General features: G+C 37.6%; 2 protein-coding genes across 5 annotated transcripts in view; one reads left to right on the top strand and one right to left on the bottom strand.

Moving 5' to 3' along the window:
* LOC132548021 (rabphilin-3A-like) overlaps positions 1 to 5,824 on the bottom strand; it is a 71,765-nt gene extending 65,941 nt beyond the window's left edge. For all 4 annotated transcript variants that reach the window (XM_060211838.1, XM_060211836.1, XM_060211837.1 and 1 more), the window contains exon 1: positions 5,806 to 5,824. The gene's annotated coding sequence lies outside the window, so the exon portion shown is untranslated. The remainder of the gene's footprint in view (positions 1 to 5,805) is intronic.
* Positions 2,425 to 14,712, top strand: LOC132548023 (uncharacterized). The gene is made up of 2 exons (XM_060211840.1): positions 2,425 to 2,554; positions 14,153 to 14,712. Exons 1-2 carry the CDS (start codon positions 2,425 to 2,427, stop codon positions 14,710 to 14,712), a joined length of 690 nt encoding a protein of 229 aa, XP_060067823.1.
* The last annotated feature ends 11,098 nt before the right edge of the window (positions 14,713 to 25,810 follow it).

Genomic DNA, 25,810 nt, shown 5'->3' with positions numbered 1-25,810 from the left:
CTAAACAAGCTGTCAACAGGCCTAGACTGTCCACTGACAGTGACAATAGTCTAAACAAGCTGCCCACAGGCCTAGACTGTCCACTGACAGTGACAATAGTCTAAACAAGCTGTCAACAGGCCTAGACTGTCCACTGACAGTGACAATAGTCTAAACAAGCTGTCAACAGGCCTAGACTGTCCACTGACAGTGGAGTTTTATTGGAGTTTTACTGCAGTAAATTTGCTTCGAAAAAGGGTGACCTTAAGTAGCGGTCAACGTCATTTCCTACTGTAGACTTAGCTAAGTTTCAACATTCCAAGATCCTATTTATTAGCTTGACAGCTCATTTTCAATTTCATAACAAAAATACCACAAATAAATGAAAACAGCAATCATGAATGTTTTACTCGGCTATGTGAAAATAAGTTTTTTGACCCATTTTGTACAGAAAATCTTTTCTTCATAGTTTAGACTGAAAGTGGTATGAAATACTGAAAGATATTTCAGTTGTATGCTTTATAAATAATATTACATATTTACAGAAATGATAATTACTTACAACAACAGGGTCATGGCCCTGATATCAACAACCATCACAGAATTTGATGGTCTTAAAAAATCTTCGAACATTACTTGAAAGTATCAGAAACTCAAAAATGGTAGGTTCTGTTCATGAAAAACATTTGCATAATTATAATACAAAATGGCTACTGTGATTACCATGTTAAATGTTTTGACCTGGCTGAAAAATAACAACATCTTTGTTTGGGTGTCCCTGTCACTGTAGATATTCATTGAGAATCACTGGGGATGGGTGTCTGTGTCACTGTAGATATTTATTGAGAATCACTGGGGTTGGGTGTCTGTGTCACTGTAGATATTTATTGAGAATCACTGGGGTTGGGTGTCCCTGTCACTGCAGATATTTATTGAGAATCACTGGGGTTGGGTGTCCCTGTCACTGTAGATATCTATTGAGAATCACTGGGGTTGGCTGTCTGTGTCACTGTAGATATTTATTGAGAATCACTGGGGTTGGGTGTCCCTGTCACTGTAGATATTTATTGAGAATCACTGGGGTTGGGTGTCTGTGTCACTGTACTGTAGATATTTATTGAGAATCACTGGGGTTGGGTGTCCCTGTCACTGTAGATATTTATTGAGAATCACTGGGGTTGGGTGTCCCTGTCACTGTAGATATTTATTGAGAATCACTGGGGTTGGGTGTCCCTGTGTCACTGTAGATATTTATTGAGAATCACTGGGGTTGGGTGTCTGTGTCACTGTAGATATTTATTGAGAATCACTGGGGTTGGGTGTCCCTGTCACTGTAGATATTTATTGAGAATCACTGGGGTTGGGTGTCTGTGTCACTGTAGATATTTATTGAGAATCACTGGGGTTGGGTGTCCCTGTCACTGTAGATATTTATTGAGAATCACTGGGGTTGGGTGTCTGTGTCACTGTAGATATTTATTGAGAATCACTGGGGTTGGGTGTCCCTGTCACTGTAGATATTTATTGAGAATCACTGGGGTTGGGTGTCCCTGTCACTGTAGATTTACTGAGAATCATTGAGAATCACTGGGGTTGGGTGTCCCTGTCACTGTAGATATTTATTGAGAATCACTGGGGTTGGGTGTCCCTGTCACTGTAGATATTTATTGAGAATCACTGGGGTTGGGTGTCCCTGTCACTGTAGATATTTATTGAGAATCACTGGGGTTGGGTGTCTGTGTCACTGTAGATATTTATTGAGAATCACTGGGGTTGGGGTGTCTGTGTCACTGTAGATATTTATTGAGAATCACTGGGGTTGGGCGTCTGTGTCACTGTAGATATTTATTGAGAATCACTGGGGTTGGGTGTCCCTGTCACTGTAGATATTTATTGAGAATCACTGGGGTTGGGTGTCCCTGTCACTGTAGATATTTATTGAGAATCACTGGGGTTGGGTGTCTGTGTCACTGTAGATATTTATTGAGAATCACTGGGGTTGGGTGTCCCTGTCACTGTAGATATTTATTGAGAATCACTGGGGTTGGGTGTCTGTGTCACTGTAGATATTTATTGAGAATCACTGGGGTTGGGCGTCTGTGTCACTGTAGATATTTATTGAGAATCACTGGGGTTGGGTGTCTGTGTCACTGTAGATATTTATTGAGAATCACTGGGGTTGGGTGTCCCTGTCACTGTAGATATTTATTGAGAATCACTGGGGTTGGGTGTCTGTGTCACTGTAGATATTTATTGAGAATCACTGGGGTTGGGTGTCCCTGTCACTGTAGATATTTATTGAGAATCACTGGGGTTGGGCGTCTGTGTCACTGTAGATATCTATTGAGAATCACTGGGGTTGGGTGTCCCTGTCACTGTAGATATTTATAAATCACTAAGGTTGGGTGGACAAGTGGTTATTACTGTATGAAGTGGTGCAGCAAGATGGATGAAGAGGTTGCTGAAACATCTTGTGGACAAAACATCAACAATCAGCAGTGTCAGCTGACTAGTCCCTGGCTGGGTCTATGGTCTGACCAAGCTGGTGCACCTCTGAAAGATGTTGAGGAAATATGTCGGCATTGCTGACAGTACGATAGAACTGCCCGTGTGGGCCATGCAGATCCAGATAGGTCATAAGGTCACCGACCTCAAAGCATCAATGGGATGAGCTGATAGTGGACTGGCTGTTGATGTTGACATGGAGGATGATTACGACCTGTCTTACCACGACAACAAAATATCTACAGAGGCAGACTTTGATCCGGCGTTCTTCTTTAACAGTGACAATAAGGAGGAGGAATTCGAAGGATTTCAGTGACTGTGTTTGTTTCGCACATGGTATCAAAAGTGATCAGTGACTGTGTTTAGTGGGAAGTAACTTCAGTGCTATGAACTGCTTCCTACTTAGTGCTCTATGGATTTATCAGTTGTAAGTTGTTTTATATAGATAGAAAAATAATTAATTGCATCAAAACATTCAAAATTTATTTTATTCTTAGTTGTTTTTGTCTTCAATTTATCATATATGACCAACGACTCTTAATATAACTATGTGAAGGAAGGTTATCCGACGGACAGAGAACTCGAGAATGATAACCCCTAGAATGGCATGTTCCTGCTCAGTATGCACCCCCTTTTTGACATGACAGTTTATGTCCAAAACAGTGTGCACTATATGTGCAAATCTATGGTAGTAGAGGTAACAATTTTCACATTTCAATAATTCTTCTTCCTCTGTTTTTATTTTCTGCTACTGTATCTGCTGGGTTAATCACTTTTATCTCTGCTGGGTTAATCCCTTTCATCTCTGCTGGGTTAATCACTTTCATCTCGCTGGGTTAATCTGCTGGGTTAATCACTTTCATTCTATGCTGGTTTAATCACTTTCATTCTATGCTGGGTTAATCTCTTTCATCTCTGCTTGGTTAATCACTTTCATTCTCTGCTGGGCAAATCACTTACATTCTCTGCTGGGCTAATCACTTACATTCTCTGCTGGGTTAATCTCTTTCATCTCTGCTGGGTTAATCACTTTCATTCTCTGCTGGGCTAATCACTTACATTCTCTGCTGGGCTAATCACTTACATTCTCTGCTGGGTTAATCTCTTTCATCTCTGCTGGGTTAATCACTTTCATCTCTGCTGGGCAAATCACTTTTATCTCTGCTGGGCAAATCACTTTCATCTCTGCTGGGTTAATCACTTTTATCTCTGCTGGGTTAATCACTTTCATCTCTGCTGGGTTAATCACTTTCATTCTCTGCTGGGCTAATCACTTACATTCTCTGCTGGGTTAATCACTTTCATCTCTGCTGGGCAAATCACTTTTATCTCTGCTGGGCAAATCACTTTCATCACTGCTGGGTTAATCACTTTTATCTCTGCTGGGCTAATCACTTACATTCTCTGCTGGGTTAATCACTTTCATTCTCTGCTGGGTTAATCACTTACATTCTCTGCTGGACTAATTGCTTTCATCACTACGAGGCTAATCACTTTCATCTCTGCTTGGCTAATTGTTTTCATCTCTGTTGAGTTAATCGTTTTCATCTCTGCTGGGCTAATTACTTTCATCTCTGCTAGGGAAAGGGTTATAATCCACAAGCAGGTATTAGAAAATTGGTCAATTCATGACACCAGAACTTGTGTGTATTATGCGGGTCTGATGACATTCCTTTTGTCGTATACTTGAATTCTTCACCTCGACAATTTTTCACAGTGTCCTTTTTGGTGAACCTGTTATGATTGTCATAATCATCTTTTGTATCTAGTAAGGGATAGATTTTATGTAACTGTCGCTGTGTAGCTGTATGTTTGGTTTCTGTGTACCTGTCGCTGTGTAGCTGTATGTTTGGTTTCTGTGTAACGGTCTCTGTGTAGCTGTATGTTTGGTTTCTGTGTAACTCTCTCTGTGTAGCTGTATGTTTGGTTTCTGTGTAACTGTCGCTGTGTAGCTGTATGTTTGGTTTCTGTGTAACTGTCTCTGTGTAGCTGTATGTTTGGTTTCTGTGTAACTGTCTCTGTGTAGCTGTATGTTTGGTTTCTGTGTAGCTGTATGTTTGGTTCCTGTGTAACTGTCGCTGTGTAGCTGTATGTTTGGTTTCTGTGTAACTGTCTCTGTGTAGCTGTATGTTTGGTTTCTGTGTAACTGTCTCTGTGTAGCTGTATGTTTGGTTTCTGTTTAACTGTCTCTGTGTAGCTGTATGTTTGGTTTCCGTGTAGCTGTATGTTTGTTTTCTGTGTAGCTGTATGTTTGGTTTCTGTGTAACTGTCGCTGTGTAGCTGTATGTTTGGTTTCTGTGTAACTGTCTCTGTGTAGCTGTATGTTTGGTTTCTGTGTAACTGTCTCTGTGTAGCTGTATGTTTGTTTTCTGTGTAGCTGTATGTTTGGTTTCTGTGTAGCTATATGTTTGGTTTCTGTGTAACTGTCTCTGTGTAGCTGTATGTTTGGTTTCTGTGTAACTGTCGCTGTGTAGCTGTATGTTTGGTTTCTGTGTAACTGTCTCTGTGTAGCTGTATGTTTGGTTTCTGTGTAGCTGTGTGTTTGGTTTCTGTGTAGCTGTATGTTTGGTTTCTGTGTAACTGTCTCAGTTTAGCTGTATGTTTGGTTTCTGTGTAACTGTATCAGTGTAGCTGTATGTTTGGTTTGTGTAACTGTCTCTGTGTAGCTGTATGTTTGGTTTCTGTGTAACTCTCTCTGTGTAGCTGGATGTATGTTTGGTTTCTGTGTAACTGTCTCTGTGTAGCTGTATGTTTGGTTTCTGTGTAGCTGTATTTTTTGTTTCTGTGTAACTGTCTCTGTGTAGCTGGATGTTTGGTTTCTGTGTAACAGTATCAGTGTAGCTGTGTATATGTACAATAATAGACACATTATAAACATACAGTGAATGTGTGATCTAACCATCGCATTATTGTGTTAGGCCCACTGCTACTGTCACAGAGTGTGAACTAGAATCAATTACTGACTAGCACAGCTACGTCACACAGCAAAATTTTACATATTCTGCAGAGTAAATAACTTTTGATCATAAATAAATACAGAACCTTAAGTCTCAGATAAATCATAAAATAAGCATCAAAACAGAAGAAGGAAGGCTTCAATTAAAACTGGTATTCAACATCATGTTTGAAAACCTCGGATTATAATAAACCAATACACAAGCCAAGCCGATCGATATCAATCTTGTTTGCGGTCTACCAGATGTCTGTCACAGAACTGATGATGACACAGCTTTCTGTCTGAAATCATCTCGGAATGATAATCATCTCACTAACAGAGAAAAAACATCTGACTGAAGTAGTCAGATTAAACAGAATACGTACCCCGCTTCTGTCGGGTAGTAGTGTCTGTCACTTCTCTTCCGGAAACTGATTATAAACAAAGTCTGTGAACATGCGCAGTGAAATGACAGTGACCACAGGGACTTGCGACAAAGGACTTTTACTTTCGATAGCTATATACAGGTTGATCAAGGCCCAAATGCTAATAATTCAGATACGTTGCGATTTTATATGCAAACTTAGAATGCTAAAGCCAGTTCTGCCAGACGATGAAAGTTTTGATTTAGTACATAAAGATGTTAAATCACGACTTTTATTTGTGTAATGTTACAAGTATCTTCTAGCACTCGTCCTTATCGAGGATGACAAGCCTTATCCAGGAGATTCGGCACTCAAGTTGTTCTCTCTCTCTCTCTCTCTCTCTCTCTCTCTCTCTCTCTCTCTCTCTCTCTCTCTCCCTCTCTCCCTCTCTCTCTCTCTCTCTCTCTCTCTCTCTCTCTCTCTCTCTCTCTCTCCAGCATTGCGGGCCACCAAATTTATACCTAATAATTTCAGTGGATACTGGTCCCTTTTTAACAGTCTGTTTGGCTGAAATCCTACGTGCTCTCTCCAGTATATATATATATATATATACATACTTTCACCACTTCTTACTTGATTTGGTTACTGTGTTACATATGTTGATTACTGTGTTATACATGTTCTGTAATTTTTGTAGTAAGATTATTATGTAATTGTGAAGCGCATTAGAGTATTTTGTCAAAATAGATAGTGCGCTATATAAATGTTGTAAATTATTATTATTATTTTAACCAACGGAGATTTACATGGATTAGGAAAACCAGAAATACCATGCACCCAACTTATCGAATAAAAAACTCCATCTAATAACGACACATATGGATGATTTTTCAAAACATCTGTAAGATGTAAAGCTACGTTGAAATACTTGGCAGGAAGAGGACTCAATCCAAATTTATTACACCAAGCACAAAACTTTTTAAATGCCGATTTGTATTTAGAAGTGGTATTAGGTGCACGAGATTTCAGAACGATTTCCGGTAGTTGTTGAGCCAAAGTCGCCAAACGAGCGTCAGATACGTATTCACTGGAATTATTTCAAATCCCCACAGAAAATACATCTGAAAATCGTAAAAACAAGGAAACTAAGCAAGATGATCTTGTTTATTATTAGCTTAACTGAAAATCATTTTAAACAATAACGTTTTATATCATCTCTCAAATAGATTCCTACTCCTTCAAATGCAGCACCGGTTCCTTCAAATGGAACACACACGTAGTTGTACAAGTGTACTTATGGTCCATCAACCAATATCAAACATGGAGCATGTGTAAACATCCAGCATTGATCAATATCGGCAGTTAGTACAATTCAATCTGATCGCTAGCATATGACCAAAAAATTCACCACTTCCGAAAGCTGAATTTTGATTTGACCTTGAACAAAAATTCGACTTCCATCTTTAAATTCATAAACATGTTCTACATAAGCTTTGCAAACAGTCATTTTATCAAAAATGAAAGTCCAAAAGGGAGCTGAAACCCATTTTGGAACAATAAGGGTAGCTTTAGACCTACAACACATCAAATATTTAATGGTTTTCACAGGGAAACTGGTGGGACTAACCAGTTATTCTCACCCGGCCAGTCCTGAGCAAAGGCATCAACAGACTCAGAATTTCCAAAATCTAGAATTAAATCTCTGAATTTTCTTATTGTGACAATCAGCAAACGGGTCATCAGTGTGGGGGCCCACCAGGAATCAACAAGTTGGAAAAATTTTACACTAACACCCCAATCATCGTAATCGATGATTTTACTAATATAGTCCGCTTGTTCGTTCTCCTCCCTGGGAATCCACTGAACATCTCAAGATATTCCATTAGTAGCACAGACATTATAAAATATTACACGAGATAATATGTAAATCCATTTTCATACTACCACCCGCAATTATTTTTACACAATTTTGGCTGTCCGTAGACCATTTAACACTTTTTCCCTTAAGAATATCACTACACGTGTCTAAAGCCAACTCATTAGCACTAAGCTCTCTCCAAGGCTAAACGTATTGAAAAATGTTCACAAATAACCGCTAAGCTATATTACTTTCCCCATACTCCTACACTTTGGAATGCAAAAATTACTAAAATAAGAGAACCAGAGGCTATTTTTCTTAATTTTACGCGATTTTACATCTAGTGTAATGCTTATGTCAAATTTGACGACAATAATGTGAACAAATCAAAATAGGTAAAAAAAAAAAAACCAACAAAATACACACAACCATATATTTATCGCCAACAAGCCAAATGATAAATAGCTCTAGGTTAAAGTTGACTTAATAAAACCTTTGAAATACCCAAGATGTTGCAATTACTATCCTATCAATTTGAGGATTTAGACAAATCGAAAGGACTTTATACCAACTTCTTTATTTCAAATGTATTGCAAAGTAATAGTCCTTACTTATTATAATTAAATTTGTAGTTGAGGAAAGTAGATAAGGCGCACACAGCATTTCAGATAGATAAAAGTGTGAATAATTACATTAAATGTATTTACATGTCTACCTTCCTTGAATTATCATGGTTAGACTTTTCTATAAAGACATAGTTCTTTGAGATTAAACCAGACTTCCATATATATACAAAATTTACAATATTTTCACTATAGCTACTACGATTTCTGATCTCCAATGCATTAGATAATGTCACTATGACACGCAAAATGAATAAATGTGTTATTGAAATATTTCGTTCTAGTTAATTGATGATTATAAACATTAATATTTTTGTTTTTTTTTTATACCGCTTTGTTTGAAGGAATATTTTCGTTTCAAGGAACTTTGATACACATTAACAAACCTTGAGAAATCAGCACAATCAACCTTCATCAAATAAAACTAAAATACAAAAAATATAAATTATAACAGAGTCAACATCATGATCAGTACAGTATCAAACATATATTATTCATAAATCATGAGCACCAAATGTACCTTGCCTACGAAGCGCAAACTTTTCATCTTCAAAAACTTTTAAAAAAGTGTCATGGCGGTGGGTGTGAAAAACCTGAAAAAGTGTCATATCGGCGGGTGTGCGCTTGGGACGAACAGTCCAGTTTTGTGACGTCTAATGAGGTAAAGTTTTGTTTGTTTATAAGTGCTGTTAATTGATGATTCAAACCAAGCCCCCTGACTAGCTTCTTACCATGGCGCCAACTCTGGTTTTTATAATGAAAACTTGATAAACATATAAGCACCGGCTTTACAAATCCGACTAAAACTATAATATATTGTCATCATCAAGACACCAACACATCATCGTGACAACAACACATCATCGTGACAACAACACATCATCGTGACACCACATCATCATCAACATTCTGACATCAACCACATCATCATCATCATAATGACACCAACACATCATCAACATCATGACACCAACACATCATCGTGACACCACATCATCATCAACATTCTGACATCAACCACATCATCATCAACATTCTGACATCAACCACATCATCATCAACATCATGACACCAACACATCATCGTGACACCAACACATCATCAACATCATGACACCAACACATCATCGTGACACCAACACATCATCATTGTGTCACATAGACATCATTATGTCATCAACAGACGTCATAATCATTATCATACAAACACATCATCATCATGACATCATCATCATCATCATTAGAGCACAAACACATGACACCAATACATGTATCCTTCAGTAGGAATGATAGGATTTTGTCCAAATTTTATCTGAATCATGTTTAGGTGTCTAGATGAAGGGGAATCAATTTAGTATCAATGATCAGTCTTTCCCTTGGGGCCTGATAGGAGAAATAGAACAAATTCTTTAAAATCCTACTCCTCCTGTAGGGTTGATTTGATTTTGCCCAAATGTGGTGTGAAGGATGTTTGGGCAAAGGGAAATAGATTTTATATAAATGGTGTTCATGGTCTACAAGGGCGGGAGGATGGTGCCCAATAGAAATTTTTTTTATATATAAATAGAGGGTCTGGCCCCTCCTAGGGAAAGAGTGGAGGGGCTCAGTAAGGGAAATGTTTTATATAACCATATATAGCAATAATAGGCATCAATAGATAAACATAGTCATGATTAAGAATTGGCCCTGGGGTCTGGCCTCACTCCTAGGGACTCTTGGTACTATCTTTGAAACTGTTGAATATCTCCACCCCATAACTATAGTTATTGAATTGCTTGGCATCAAGAGATAAACACATATGTTATGTAAGAATTGACCCTTGGTATGGCACACTTTTAGGGACATTATTTCTGGGTCATAGTTGAGATGCCAACCTGATAACTATATTAACTCTTACTGGGAATCAAAAGAGAAAGACACTAATGATATAAGAATTGACCTATTGGTCTTGCCCCATCAAAGAGGTTAAGTTACATAGCTCTAATTTGGAAATATTTGAAATACCCAACCTATAGGCATGTATAACATTGCTTGGCTTTTAAGATACATGTGTGTGAAACAGGCCCTATGGGTCTCTTGTTATGAATAGTGAATCTGACTTCTGTTTGACCACAAGGACAGGGACCAATAGGGAAATTAAATTAGAAATTGTCACATTTGAAATTCTTTATTTAATGGCTGAATAGCTAAATTAGCCATGTGAGTAAAGCAGGCCCGTCAGGTCTTTTGTTATATACAGTTCTTCTTAAACCTTAAAAACATCTTTCCAAAAAAAATTGTGGGCATTTTTAGGTCATCTGAGACTTTGTTTCGATGTTACCTATTGCGATCATCTTTTGTCCGCATAATAGTTATAATACGTTGATGGAAAGATAAATATTTTTCTACTTACTTGTGTGTGTGTGTCGAAGCAAGTTGTTGTTAACCAAGTGGTTGTCAATATATCATTCCCATCCATCTCGGGAGAATTTGATATGTGGAACAAAAGAAATCACGGGATAGATAGTCAGAACCCTTTGGACAATTTTTTTTTACTTGTAATTACTTAGTGTTGATTTCTGATTCAGGCACCAAAGGCTCCTCAATCTGTCTATATCAGACTCTGCAGACTTGAGGTCCACTATATACTTCTAGTGATGGCTGGTTTGGCCTTCAGGACTGGTACAAGTAAATCAGCCTGTGAGTGACTGGTATTTTGTTTTACCCTGTTAGAGAACCTACCAATTGAGATTTGGGAACAGAATATGGCCTCTGGGGTTTTGAAAATTTATGGTTTATAATATATGAAAGAAATCTGCATTTATTTGGCTTCCTGAGAATGTATAGTTTTCACACATGTCAATGTATTTGGGGCAGATTTAGACAGGTGTAATATGTTGGGATTTGTCCCTAAGTGGGTAGCAGGTTTCACTTATGGAATGTCTTGTTCACTTCGGAGGGGGATGACGGTTTGAGATGTCATTCAACCTACTTAATTATGCCATGTTATAGCCTTTGGCAGGTATGTCTCGTATTTAGGTACACCATTCATTTGATCCACTGACCAAAACACTACCCACAGCTTTTACTCTCACTATCAGAGAGTCCACAATATCAAAGTTACACAGATGAACAGTAGTGTGGATCCTTACCATAACATGTCATCATCTTCATATTTGTTTTCTGCTGTACATGGTTGAAGGATTATGATTTCAAAGTTCTGGTAAGAAATTTTGTGCTGTCCAGACACTTGGTGCTTGCACTGAATATATTCCTAGAAACTTCCGTCTTCACTGGTTTCTCAAGGTGTGCAGGATCTTTCAAGTGTTTACATGCAGGATGTGATTTCTTCATTCTGGTGTCAGACTTCATGTCTCCATCTGTGGTCAGGTAGTTGATTCTAATAGTGTCAGCAGTCTCTACTCCAACCATGGAGGCCCAGGCTTCCTCATTCCCAATGGTGGCACTTTTAACACGTTAGCGGTACAGGTACCTGTGTGCTTTGGATGGGTGACTTTTCCCCCACACTATCTTAGATACACAGCATGATAACACAGTTTTTTGCCTTTGACAACACTGTATATCTTCTTGTCTGATGTCAGTTGTTCACAAAAGGACCCGATAACTTGGGTGGCTCCTTGGTATGGAGTATGGTCTCTGCTGAAAAGTGGGTTGCTGTATATACCGTCCATCTCAGTGTTGATAACATCCGACTTCTCCTGTCCACATATTTTTCTTTCAGCTAAAAGTTTCTCTTGCACTTGTTGCATACTAATTTGTTCATGCTGACAACTTCTTCAACACAGTTAGCTGTTTTCTGAAATCCAGTATGAGAGGGTAAAATGATGTTGACTGCCAGGTATGTTTCTATGATGGAAGAATTTGATACTGTCATCAGTGCAGTCTGCTTGTCCAAGTTCAGCAGGCTCCATCAATGGCCTCTTTTTAGGGTCTCTTTTTCTATCCTCTTATTCTCATACAGCTTCTGGCTGATGAACACACAATATCTAGATTTTGACTGCAAGGAGCAGGAAGGCATCAGAGGACATAAATGGTGATATCTATATAATTAAGCATGCTATTTCCACAAAACTCATCAGCTTTACTCGGCATTGGATTTTTTTTCAAAATACAACTTAACACCAGCAAGTCTAAAACTAAAAGGTCTTTGTAAGGGGCTCATGTGACCTCACCTTTCACAGGGGCAGGGGAAACAAGTTTACGTAAACATTGGTTCTAGGGCCCCATGTAGCCTGAGGAGCAGGGCTTGATTGGGAAATCTTGATCTTTAAAATCCTTTCCCTAATGTAGGAATGAACAGATAAGACCCAAATTTAGTCTGAAGCATTGTTGGGTGAAAAGGAATCAATCTTGTATAAACGTTAGGTCTCCACACCCTATGTCGGGAGGGGCGGGGCAAAATAATGGAAATAAGAAAAATTCTGTTAAATCCTTCTCTTGAAGTGTAGGAATTAAAGGTTTTTGCCCAAATTTGGTCTGAAGCAATGGGTGAAGGATTATCAATTTTGTAAATGGTGGGTCTCGGCTCCCTTGGGTGGAAGGGTTGGGGCCCTATAGGGGAAATATAGAAAATTGTTTAAAATCCTATTCCTTCTATAGGAGGGATTGGATTTTTCCCAAATTTGTCTGAGGTATCCTTTTGTTAAACGAGAGTCATTTTTGCAGGGATGGTTGATCCCAGCCTCTTGGGGTGGGGCCCAATTTGGGAAATGTGACTTCCTAAAAATACTTGTTTTGTACAAAGATATTGTCCAAGTTTGATCTGAAGCAATATTCATGAATAGTGAACCTGACTTGTGTTTGACCACCAGACCAGGATCCATACTGTTCAAAGTAATTGAAACAAATTCTCAGTTGTGTTTAAGATTGTTTGATACAGGTGTTGACCCCTGTGTCTTTGAATATAGGTCAAGGTCATTTACATCAGACATTGCTGGGTGTAATATCAGTATACTTGTTTTCCATTAACATCACTTCCTCTTATTGACCTGTTGTTTAAGCAATATTTGATCCCTCAGTTATGTACAAGGATTTGACATCTATGCCTGCTGTAGATACGATATAAATATTTCAATGTTTTGAGCTAGAACTTTTTCTGTGTCATTAAATTTTGTTAGTAAGTAATGGTATTTAATTACGGTGGTTTAAAATAGGAAACCACATGGTATATGAAAATGTATTATATATTGGTCAAAATAAAAAAAGGCTATACAAATTATTATTTCAAAAACTCTTACAAAAAAATTGTTAATTTAAATTCAAAATCACAATTTGTCAACTGACCATTTCACACAAATACAAATGTTTTTCCACAGTCACCGAAACCATGGTTACTTTACTAATATGGTGTTAATGCATTTTGTCTGTTTCATTAACTGTACTTTGTGAGTACAACAAAAACACATAATATGTGGTATGACAATTGAAAATGGATAAAGAAATTTAGCATAAACTAAGTTTTGTAAAATGTGTTTACTGTGATTACTCTACAACTTTGGATGTTGGTGTTGCTTGGTCAACAGTTGGTTATTTTCATCAATTATGACAAAAAACTTCTGAGCTTGGGGAATTATAACATTTCTTTATCAGGTAATATCAGGTATATCAATTCTATATTTACATGTCAGAAACATTGAAGAAAAAAAACCTAAAAAGCTCACTCCGTGCATTTCATTCAGACATTAAGTTGGTTGGAGATAAAACAACATATGGTACAACATCAGGACTTCCAATATCAGATGCCAGCACAGCAGAGGTCCCAATATCAGATGCCAGCACAGCAGAGGTCCCAATATCAGATGCCAGCACAGCAGAGGTCCCAATATCAGATGTCAGCACAGCAGAGGTCCCAATATCAGATGCCAGCACAGCAGAGGTCCCAATATCAGATGTCAGCACAGCAGAGGTTCCAATATCAGATACCAGCACAGCAGAGGTCCCAATATCAGATGCCAGCACTACAGAGGTTCCAATATCAGATGTCAGCACAGCAGTAGTCCCAATATCAGATGCCAGCACAGCAGAGGTCCCAATATCAGATGCCAGCACAGCAGAGGTTCCAATATCAGATACCAGCACAGCAGAGGTCCCAATATCAGATGCCAGCACAGCAGTAGTTCCAATATCAGATGCCAGCACAGCAGAGGTTCCAATATCAGATGCCAGCACAACAGAGGTCCCAATATCAGATACCAGCACAGCAGAGAGGTTCCAATATCAGATGCCAGCACAACAGAGGTCCCAATATCAGATGTCAGCACAGCAGAGGTCCCAATATCAGATGCCAGCACAACAGAGGTCCCAATATCAGATACCAGCACAGCAGAGGTCCCAATATCAGATACCAGCACAACAGAGGTCCCAATATCAGATGCCAGAACAGCAGAGGTCCCAATATCAGACGCCAGCACAGCAGAGGTCCCAATATCATTTGCCAGCACAGCAGTAGTCCCAATATCAGATGCAAGCACAGCAGAGGTCCCAATATCAGATGCCAGCACAGCAGTAGTCCCAATATCAGATGTCAGCACAGTAGAGGTCCCAATATCAGATGCCAGCACTACAGAGATTCCAATATCAGATGTCAGCAGAGCAAAGGTCCCAATATCAGATGCCAGCACAGCAGAGGTCCCAATATCAGATACCAGCACAGCAGAGGTCCCAATATCAGATGCCAGCACAGCAGAGGTCCCAATATCAGATACCAGCACAGCAGAGAGGTTCCAATATCAGATGTCAGCACAGCAGAGAGGTTCCAATATCAGATGCCAGCACAGCAGAGGTCCCAATATCAGACGCCAGCACAACAGAGGTCCCAATATCAGATGCCAGCACAGCAGAGGTCCCAATATCATTTGCCAGCACAGCAGTAGTCCCAATATCAGATGCAAGCACAGCAGCGGTCCCAATATCAGATGCCAGCACAACAGAGGTCCCAATATCAGATGTCAGCACAGTAGAGGTCCCAATATCAGATGCCAGCACTACAGAGATTCCAATATCAGATGTCAGCAGAGCAAAGGTCCCAATATCAGATGCCAGCACAGCAGAGGTCCCAATATCAGATGCCAGCACAGCAGAGGTTCCAATATCAGATACCAGCACAGCAGAGGTCCCAATATCAGATGCCAGCACAGCAGTAGTCCCAATATCAGATGCCAGCACAGCAGAGGTTCCAATATCAGATGCCAGCACAACAGAGGTCCCAATATCAGATACCAGCACAGCAGAGAGGTTCCAATATCAGATGCCAGCACAACAGAGGTCCCAATATCAGATGTCAGCACAGCAGAGGTCCCAATATCAGATGCCAGCACAACAGAGGTTCCAATATCAGATGCCAGCACAACAGAGGTCCCAATATCAGACGCCAGCACAGCAGAGGTCCCAATATCAGATACCAGCACAGCAGAGAGGTTCCAATATCAGATACCAGCACAGCAGAGAGGTTCCAATATCAGATGTCAGCACAGCAGAGGTCCCAATATCAGATGTCAGCACAGCAGAGGTCCCAATATCAGATACCAGCACAACAGAGGTCCCAATATCAGATGCCAGCACAGCAGAGGTCCCAATATCAGATACCAGCACAACAGAGGTCCCAATATCAGATGCCAGCACAACAGAGGTCCCAATATCAGATGCCAGCACAGCAGAGGTCCCAATATCATTTGCCAGCACAGCAGTAGTCCCAATATCAGATGCCAGCACAGCAGAGGTCCCAATATCAGATGCCAGCACAGCAGTAGTCCCAATATCAGATGCCAGCACAACAGAGGTCCCAATATCAGACGCCAGCACAGCAGAGGTCCCAATATCATATGCCAGCACAACAGAGGTCCCAATATCAGATGCCAGCAAAGCAAAGGTCCCAATATCAGATGCCAGCACAGCAGATGTCCCAGTATCAGATACCAGCACAGCAGAGGTCCCAATATCAGATGCCAGCACAGCAAAGGTCCCAATATCAGAGGTCCAAACATTATATATCCCAACATCTGAGGTCCAAATATCAGAGGTCTTTAATGTTTGACAACCTTTCATCCGATGTCCCATCATTGAGAGTCCCAACTCCAGGAGTCCCTGTATCAGCAGTTTCTACATTAGAGGACTCCCACAATCAGATGACTCAACATCAGAGGTCCCAACACACACAGTCCCAACATCAGGAATCTCAACACCTGTAGTCCTATCTCCAAGAATCCCAGCATCAGGTGTCTCAACATTGGAGAACTCATTACAAGGAGTTCCAACGTCAGGAAATGAAATGACAGAGGACGAACTGTTGGAATGTTGCAAATGTATATGTGGAACCTGTGACTTTACTGTTTACAGATACACAACTATTGTCATTTACAAAACTTTTGGAAGAAGACTCTGAGGAAATAAATGAGGACCAAAATACTTCAATAGAGAACTATTAGAACAGGATCCTAACTGGGTTTTTTTTTTTTTTTTTATTTGGAGACGTTTTGGATAGTGAAGGTAGTGATCAGAATGTAGTGAAGTGTATCTCTTGCTTTCTAAGTCTATTCACAGTACATCTTCAATTAATGTGTCACAGCAGGATAAATAGGAAACTGACAAGTCCCAACTTGAGGAGGAATCCTCTGATGATATGAGTGATGAAGAGACAGTGTTGAGAGATGTGAAAAATCTGAAGTTGTACATCAAGAAAGTCATGAAATCTGACACCTCCAAAACAGGAAAAAAGAAAAAAAGTGGATAGGGTCTATAACAGCAATCAGTTTTGTGGTGTTTGTAATATCAGAGTTTGCAACTTTGCAAAACATATAGAAAGAAATAAACAAAAACATGAAGGTAACTTGTATGTGAAGAGATACAGAAAGAAAAAGACCCAAAAAGGAAAAACAGACTCTGTACTTTGCTCAGACGCAGGTTTAATCATGAATTTAACATGACATCAATAAAAAGAGGAAACATAATCCTTGAAAGAAGGCCATCTGTTTTTCAGTTGGCAGATTTTGGACCATGTCGAATTTGTTTTCTCTGGGTAGGAAAAAAATGAATGCAGAAGCATCAGAAGACTTGTCCAGCAAGGACAAAGGATGTCGTCACAAAAACCTCATCAGGACTTTTAACAGCATCAGATACAATTTGTAAAAGAACTCAACCAATCGCAAGTAGGAAACTTGTGAAGGCAGTAATTTGGGAAAATGGGATGGACAAAATAGAAAAGACTGCAAGAAATAACGTTATCATCATCCAATTAGGAAACCAGTGGATGGAGGAGTATTAGGGAATAATTTGAAGAGAGGCAGCTATACATCAGAAATTGTTCAACTTGTTGGTAGATTACTGCTTAATTTAAAAACTCTGAAACTGCTACCATTAGGTCCTAATGGTAAAGGGTCAAGCCTCTGGGACTACCTGAAACCTGAACATTTTGATGCAATTGTGGAGGCCACCTTAGTTGTTGCATCTCCTGCAGCAGAAAATGACGACAATCTCAAGCACCCAAGCAATGCATTTAAATTTGGCTTTGACATCAAACATGTGATTTTAGAAAAATTGGTCTAGCAATAATACAGGGAGACCAAAAAGCACATGGTAAAGTGGAAGACCTCCTGCAGGCAACTGCAATCTACTGGGCAACATGGGTAACAAAACTGCCCAAAGTTCTTCTGCAGCAGAGGATGTATAGGAAAAGTCCTAAACTTCCAGAGCCTGATGACATTAACAAGCTCAATGAGTACTTGAAAGTTGCTATCACTGATTTTGATTTGTCCAATAAGGACCTGGAAATTTTTGTAGAGTTGTTTCTGCAAGACTACTCCTGTACAATCGGAGGCCACCTGAAGAGCTCCAGGCTATTGAGTAGGTAAGATTTTATTCAGTTATGGAGTTGAATTTGAAAAGCTGAGGAAAATTAATCACTCAAATGATCCACTGCTTAAAGCATTATCAATCATCACAACAACAAGTTCCTTGTAAATATTCTGTTGTTTCTTTTACATATGAACATGTGCAGGATCAAAATATTCCTTCAAAGGATACAAAAAATCTTGCAAATGTTTTTGACCAAAAATAATGTATCCAAGGGCAGAGGCATCAACTCCGGTTTCTATCCTACTTAAAGTACATATGAAAGAGTTACAAAGTATTAGAAATGGCATCAAGGGTTAAGAGAGCAGTGGCCAATGCATAACTCATTATTCTTTTTAATTAAAGGTATTGCACAAATTACAATGCTTCTTTTCAAAATTACATATGGCATGTATGTATGTTTTAATGGAAATAGTGCCCCTTAATTTCCATATACATGTGACATATAATATTAGAATGAAAGAAATCCCATATAAATCTAACTAGGTAGATTTCTGAATATTCATGTAACCTTGATAGTGTCAGGACAGTTGTATGTAAAGGTGTTTAGATGCAATAGTTTCAATAGTCATTAAATAGAATGCAGCCAGAAAATGTGCAAAATATCCTTTTAAACCATTTACAGATTGACAGACTACAAACAGTGACAAGGGGGGAAGATGTCAAGCATTTGATTGGAGATTGTACAGCATTTCAAACAAAACTGTTAGAGAATCAGGTGGTTATCACAGTGTGAGGAAAGGTATTTATTAAATTTGTTATATCTGAATAAATGGTGCATTGGTTAAACCTTTTATAAGGCACAAAGCATTACACCAAAATGAAACTATAGCACCACACTGATAAGCAGGCCTGTGCCAGACACTGTTCGCAGTAACCAACAAATTTATAGTATGACAATGCAAGTTGTCACATGACCTAGGCATCACATCATATGTCAAGCTCATGCAATAGTTTGTGTTATATTGATAGTTACAGTGGTTACAGACTGGAAGTGGTGTACCTATCATAATTCCAGCAGACGCAAGGAAACGGATGGACTACCCTCACAAAGGAGGGGTTAGAAGCGATGCAGTGGATCCTGGAAAAGAATACTTTCATGTTTGCCTGAAAAGGTATAATCCACGTATTTAAACATTTTCTTGATAATTCCACTTGGCATATGAAAAATAAGTTTAAACCCATAATGATATTTTTCTGATTCTACAATATGTCTATCATTTGTTTAAATGCTGCAGATGTGCTAGATTTCTGTGTGGTCTCTGTTGCAGGGGAAGGGTTTGTCTGTGCATATGAGGCTCTGTCCAAAGCATGTTATGATGCTAATCTCATTGATCGTACAACTGTAACATGTACTAATTTGAGGAAGTACATGGCCACGATAACACAAGTAATTGTTGTATTTAGTTTACTTATTGGTTTGCTTATACTTTAATGTCACTGACATTGCACAGAAAGCCAATTTCTTCACAATCACATGAGCACCAGTGTTATAGGTAAAATGTTCCAGCCTGTGTATTACCTGGGAGTCCATATCTGAAGAAGCTGACAAAGTCATTTATTCCTACCTTTTAGGTCAAAAGAAATTATTTTAGATTTTTAGGTCACCTGAGACTTTGTTGCATGGTGACCTATGCTAACGCCCTTCATCCGGCATTATGTGTCAATAAACAATTTAACACTTTTGACGTCTTCTCCAAAAACCCTGAATCAATTTCAATGAAATTTTGCAGAAACCTTCCCTGGCCTAAGATGAACCGAAATTGTGAATTATGAAGTCCCCAATCCCCCAGGGCCTGAGGGATGGGGTCAGAAGTTGTCAATTTGATTCTGATTTCAAAAATCTTCTTCTCAAGACTCAGATATTGTAGAATCAAATACTCTTCATGAATGAAAGCTTTATCAAAATTGTGAATTTCATGGCCCCAGGGTCTCGCATATCCCCGTGGGGAGGAGTTAAAGTTTATTATAGTTTATATAGGAAAACTAGATTTTTGAGCATAATTTAAATACCATTCGAAATATTTCAAACTTTGTTAGAATTATGAGTGAATGGTGACAGCTTGATGGTTTGCCCATTTTGATCCTGACTGACCCCCAAGGGCTGATCGATGGGGCCAAAAGGGCTTAAATTACAAAAGTCTTCTGCTTAAGACCTAGATATGGTAGAATCAAATGCTTGTTTTGCAGTCGAAAAAAATTGTTTCCCGTAGCCAAAATGCGAGTTTTTGTCCCAAAATGAAGCAAAATTAAATAAGATTTTCCCAGTTTTTCATAAAACATTACAGTACTTTAATTTCCTAACTTATTAAGGGAGAGCTGCTGTTAAATCAAGGTGAAAAAACTACTGATTACCATGTTTTGTATATAAGAATGATGTAAGAATTTATATGGAGAATAGCCAATTATAATTTTAAGGTCAGAGGTTAAAGTTGGCGGCAGAGAAATTTTAAGGTCAAAGGTCAACAAACATGGACAAATTGAAAGACTAGAATACTTTATTTTCAGGATTTAATTCAAAAGTATGGACAGAAAATATCATTTAGGGTGAAAACTCGCATTGGTGACCAGTGTTCACCAGCCTTTCACCTCCTAGGTATGGGTTGGAATCCCATTGGTTGCAGGGATTTTTCTCAGTCAAGTGTTAGAAAATTACTTAAAGAAATTTTGATCGCTGATATATCATCTGGCAGCAGTGTTTACACATAAGTAGGGTTTGTGTAGAGCCTGAAAATCTCTTGAATTGAGAATTTATCCTGAAACTCGTTGAAAATCTTGATATGTTCTAGACATTGATTTAGCTGAGTAATTTTAATACTGTATTTATGTAAGGTAACAATTAAATTGCCCATATAAATAGAAGTCAGAATGAGTCACCTTACTTATTCAAATGCTTGTTGTTTCAGGTCTTGGATCCAAAACCAAATGAAATGGAATGGGTTATCAATCATATGGGCCACTCACTTGACAATCATAAGATATATTACAGGTAACTTAAAATACAGAATAAGATGCTCACACATCCAATATACCAAGACTGTGATCCATTTAAACATTGTCCATTTTGTTTTTGAAATCTCACCATTATGCAGAGTAGTGGAAATATTACACTAAAGGTTTCCAATGGGAAATTTTCGTTCAGTCATACAAAATGTTTTAGTTGGAAATGATCTGGTCAAATTAAGTGACACAGGTTTTCATTCTTTTCTGTTCTACTACTTCTTCATGGGGCTGATTTATACCCTTTTTTCTAGATTTTCTCATAGTGATATTAAATTTCTTGTTAAATGCATAGGATTTACATTATTTCCTGGCTTCAACAATTGTTACTTTTTCTTATGTGATAAAAATTAGGTGTTTTTAATTTATTCGATAAAATGCAATATTTTTGGCCTAGGAAAGTTGGTGGCAATATTTGTCACTTCAACAAAAAAAACTAAGTAAAACTCCACCGATACAAATGTCATTTAAAACCATCGTAAAAAAGTTGGCTAGTTACAAAAACATCAGGTATCGTGTGAGAACAAATGCATTAAATTATTCAGCCATAGATATTTTTCATGAAAACTATTAATTCTTTTTCATGAAAATATTGCTAGATATATAAATATAAAATAAAAAAAAAATAAAAAATATATGAACTTTTGTTTTCTTTGTAAAAAAATTCCTGTAATTCTTCCACTTGTGACACTGTAAAGTGCTGTGCTGCTAATCATAGGGATTATATTTCAAATATAAGATTTTTATAAATATGTGTATCATTGTTATGCTACAGGTGCACTGATGATGTTTTGGAAGAAACAGAAATAGACAAGATACTACTACTACAAGACCATGACCGTGTGGGAGAGTTTTGGGACAAATCCCTACAAGACATAGGTTTGTTTCCTATGAATCAGATTTATGGTGCTTCAATTCAACTTATAAATCACAAATTTTACCAATCCAAAGAATATTTCAAAAACATTTTGTTTTATCTGTACATCAATCTTGAGTCCTAGTATTGTTTGCTGCTCTGACACACCAGAGAATCATTACTACTATACTGAAACTGTCAATTGAAATATTTTAGTAATGAAAAGTGCATCAGTTCTAATGAAGACTGAGTCTCTCTTGGACCACCATCATCTTTTCTGAATAACCTTTAAACACTGTTTTGTTATCACCAGGCTTAGTAATTGCTTCTTACCGTCATGACCTAGCCCCAGTATCTTTTATATATCTTCACATTGCTAAAGATCTGTAAATGACTATCTGAACAATATTGGTTTAAAACAATTAAGTAGAAATAGAATGACTGATGTGGCTGTTATTATATATAGAAATAAGATTTCTTTATTACAGACCTCATCCAGAAGTCATCTGAACTGGATGAATATGAGGATTTACACGATACCACATCACATGAAATTGTAGGTGCCATTTTGAGCCGTGTGATTTTTCTGTGTTTGATGATGAATACATACTGAGGCCCATAAAAAAACAAAAGTCTGCTACTATGACACGAGAAAGATGGACAACAGAAGAAGAAATAAAACAGGAAAAAAAGAGAAAAATACTGCCAACACCACATCGATGTACCCAAGCAGGGTTAATGGTGGAAAAATTTGGAAAAGGAAGAAATTCAAGATGTAATGAAAAAACACTCTTCAGAATTGTGGATAAACTGAATGTGGGTCGGAATCCTAAAACTGTTTCATGTTATTTCTGCTGTTCAAATTTGTAGAAATGCTGAGTGTGAGTCAGAAACCTGCAATAAATAGATGTTCTTTTCATCATTGAGGAACAGTTTGTAGACAAAGGATTAATAAAAATTTTATTGTGAAATCATTTGTTACCAACTTTTTATTAACATTGTCAAACCTGGCACAGGCATTTAACATGACTGTTGAAAAGCATGCCTCTTTATGTTGTTAATACTTAATTTTGACCACTTGTCTATATTATAATTTTTGAATATCTCATGTATCTGTTGTCATTCCTTCATGCAACAGTCTTGAATAAACCAGGATCAAGGTCACTATATATAGTACAGTTTTGTATAGAAATTCTAGAGTAGTGTTTTGTATATATTCATTATGTCCAGCACCATTTGGTGGAGAACTTTTACCCCACCATGAAAAATTTTATACACAAAAAAGACAACATTCAATGGAGTTAATTTTACTTTTCAAGTTGTTGATACCAAAAATATCAATGATTAAAGTATTTTCAAACAGCAAAATGCTGCAAATGCAGATGGTATCTTGCATGAATTCAACCTTGTGATGAAAAATCACTTGCAAGCATTGAAACGGTCATAAGATTTTAATCAAAAGTAAGAAAAATGTGATAAGGCTATTTGTAGATAACCAGTATATTTCCTTTGACTTGACTATGGATGGATGAGTTTCCAAGTTTGCAGCATTTCAATATGCTCAGTATGTAAAATTCCTGTCAAGAATGTGCAAGGTGTTGATGATACATTTTCAACTCTCATTATTAAAATTGTAACACAGAAAAGGAATACCATACTTATCTTGAAATAAATTTCTGCCCACTAATAAACCCCCTTCATTTTTGTAGAATCATCAAATTTAAAATAGCAAGCTAAAAGCAGTTTACAAATAAGTTCTGTCTTACACATGCAAAGGGAGCCTACATGAAAATGGATATGGTATGTAACAAATTCTGCTAAATATTGCTGTTCATTACTCGAAAGTTTTTAAGTCATCTGAACCGAAGGGTCAGGATGACCTATAGCCATCATGTTTCGTCAGTCGTTGTCCACTGTCTACCATGCCTAAACTTTCCAATTAAATAACTTCTCAATAAACAAAAGGCCCAGGGCTCTGATAATAGGCCTGTGGCAGAATGGAATAAAGAGCTACCAAGTTTGTCAATATGAATGACCTTGATCCACTTTCAAGGTCATTGGTGTCAAATATGTCATGATCTTTAAATAACTTTTTCTCAATAACCAAAGGCCCAGGGTGCTGAAATTAGGCCTGTAGCCAAATGGGACAAATTGATACCAAGGTTGTTTATATTATTGACCTTCATTTATTTTCAATGTCAGAAGCGTCAAATATGTCAAAATCTATTAAACAACTTCTTAGTAAACAAAAGGCCTAGAGTGCTGATATTGGACTTGTAGCATGCCTGATAAAATGAATTACCTTGACCAATTTTCAAGGTCACAGGGATAAATGTTTAAAAATATGTAAATAATTTCTTCTCAATATCCAAAAAGCTCAAAGTTCTGATAACCGGCCTGTAGTATGCTGGAATTAAGAGTTACAAATTATGTTCATGTTATTTATATTTTCACTTTTTAAAGGTCACAGGGTCAAATTTGTTTACATCTTTGAATGACTTCCTGTCGCTAAAAAAAGTCCAGGCTGTTGATTTTGGTTTTTCAATGTAAGTGGAAGAAGGACCATCATTTTGTTCAAATAATTGACCTTGACCAATATTCAAGATCTCTTGGGTTAAGCAAGTTGAGATCTTGAATTTTTTTGTAATAAGAAATAGGTTCAGAATAATGGCATTTGTGTAGTAGCATGTATAAAGAATATAAGTTTAAGTTTGCAGAAAATGTTTTTATGACCAAACAGTATCTTCTTTATAAGCTGTAGAGTAGTTGAGTGGTTTATTTCAGACTTATTTGTCCTCTTACATATATAGGTCTATATATTCAGATGACTGTTAAGTCCTGTGGGCCTCCTGTTTATAAAACATTGGCAGGGTTGTTATTACTTTAATCAAACAGCATTTCATACTAGAAAGTAAAAAGGTGTGAAGAATTTCTTGCATTTTGTCCATCTATTGTAAAACAATTTACATTTTTGAAAACCCCTGAGCCAATTTTAAAAAATTTTGTAGATATTTTCATGGCCAATGATTAACCAAATGAATGAATTACAATGTCTCCGACCTAGGGGATAGGGGCAGTGTTGAATTGAATCAAATTATCGAAAATCTCCTCAACACTCAGATATGGAAGAATAAAATACTTTTCATTGATGGAAGAGTTTTTGAGATGTTTTAACCCAAATTATGTATTTCGTGATCCTGGGGAGGGGTATTAAGTTGGAAGCTTATATAGAAATATTTTTTTCTCTCATTCAATCTCTATTAGAATCCATAATATAGGATGACAGTTAACTATGTTAACAAGATGTTTTATGTGATATATATAACACAACACAAACTGTTTATGGAATTCAGATGAGTGTTAAGACCATTGGGCCTTTTCTTTTGTCAAATCATGTAGTGGTGAATTTTTATTGAAGATTTGTAAGATTTGATATATGGGTCAGGTTGCTATCAAATAGTTCTACCTTTTTTGAAATTCTTTTATGGTGTCCAGATCTGGAAAAGTAAGTTTTCAATTTTTGTCATTTTAGATCATCTGACCATGGGAAAGGTTTTGTTGTCAGATGACCGTTAAGGCCCATGGGCCTCTTGTTTGTTTGATTATGTTGAAAATTTGAATTTACAATTATGTACGAATACCTGTGTTCATGTTTTTGTTCATGAGTGTAATTTGATCTTCATGTTCACACTCTGAACCTGTTTTGCATTATTGAAACTTCAACCTAAGTGATCTTTTCTTAGTACCATGTTAAAAAATGGACAATTTACACAAGACTTGTGGGCTGCAAACACTATTGTATTCAGGAGGTTGACGGTCAGGAATATCTGAGGTGATTTGTCCA

This window comes from Ylistrum balloti, unplaced genomic scaffold, assembly GCF_031769215.1.
Source record: "Ylistrum balloti isolate Yb309-2 unplaced genomic scaffold, AGI_CSIRO_Ybal_v1 Utg369996, whole genome shotgun sequence".
Classification (NCBI taxonomy): Eukaryota; Metazoa; Mollusca; class Bivalvia; order Pectinida; family Pectinidae; genus Ylistrum; species Ylistrum balloti.
The sequence above is the reverse complement of the archived record's forward strand: the minus strand, read 5'-3'. Positions and strand labels throughout refer to the sequence as shown.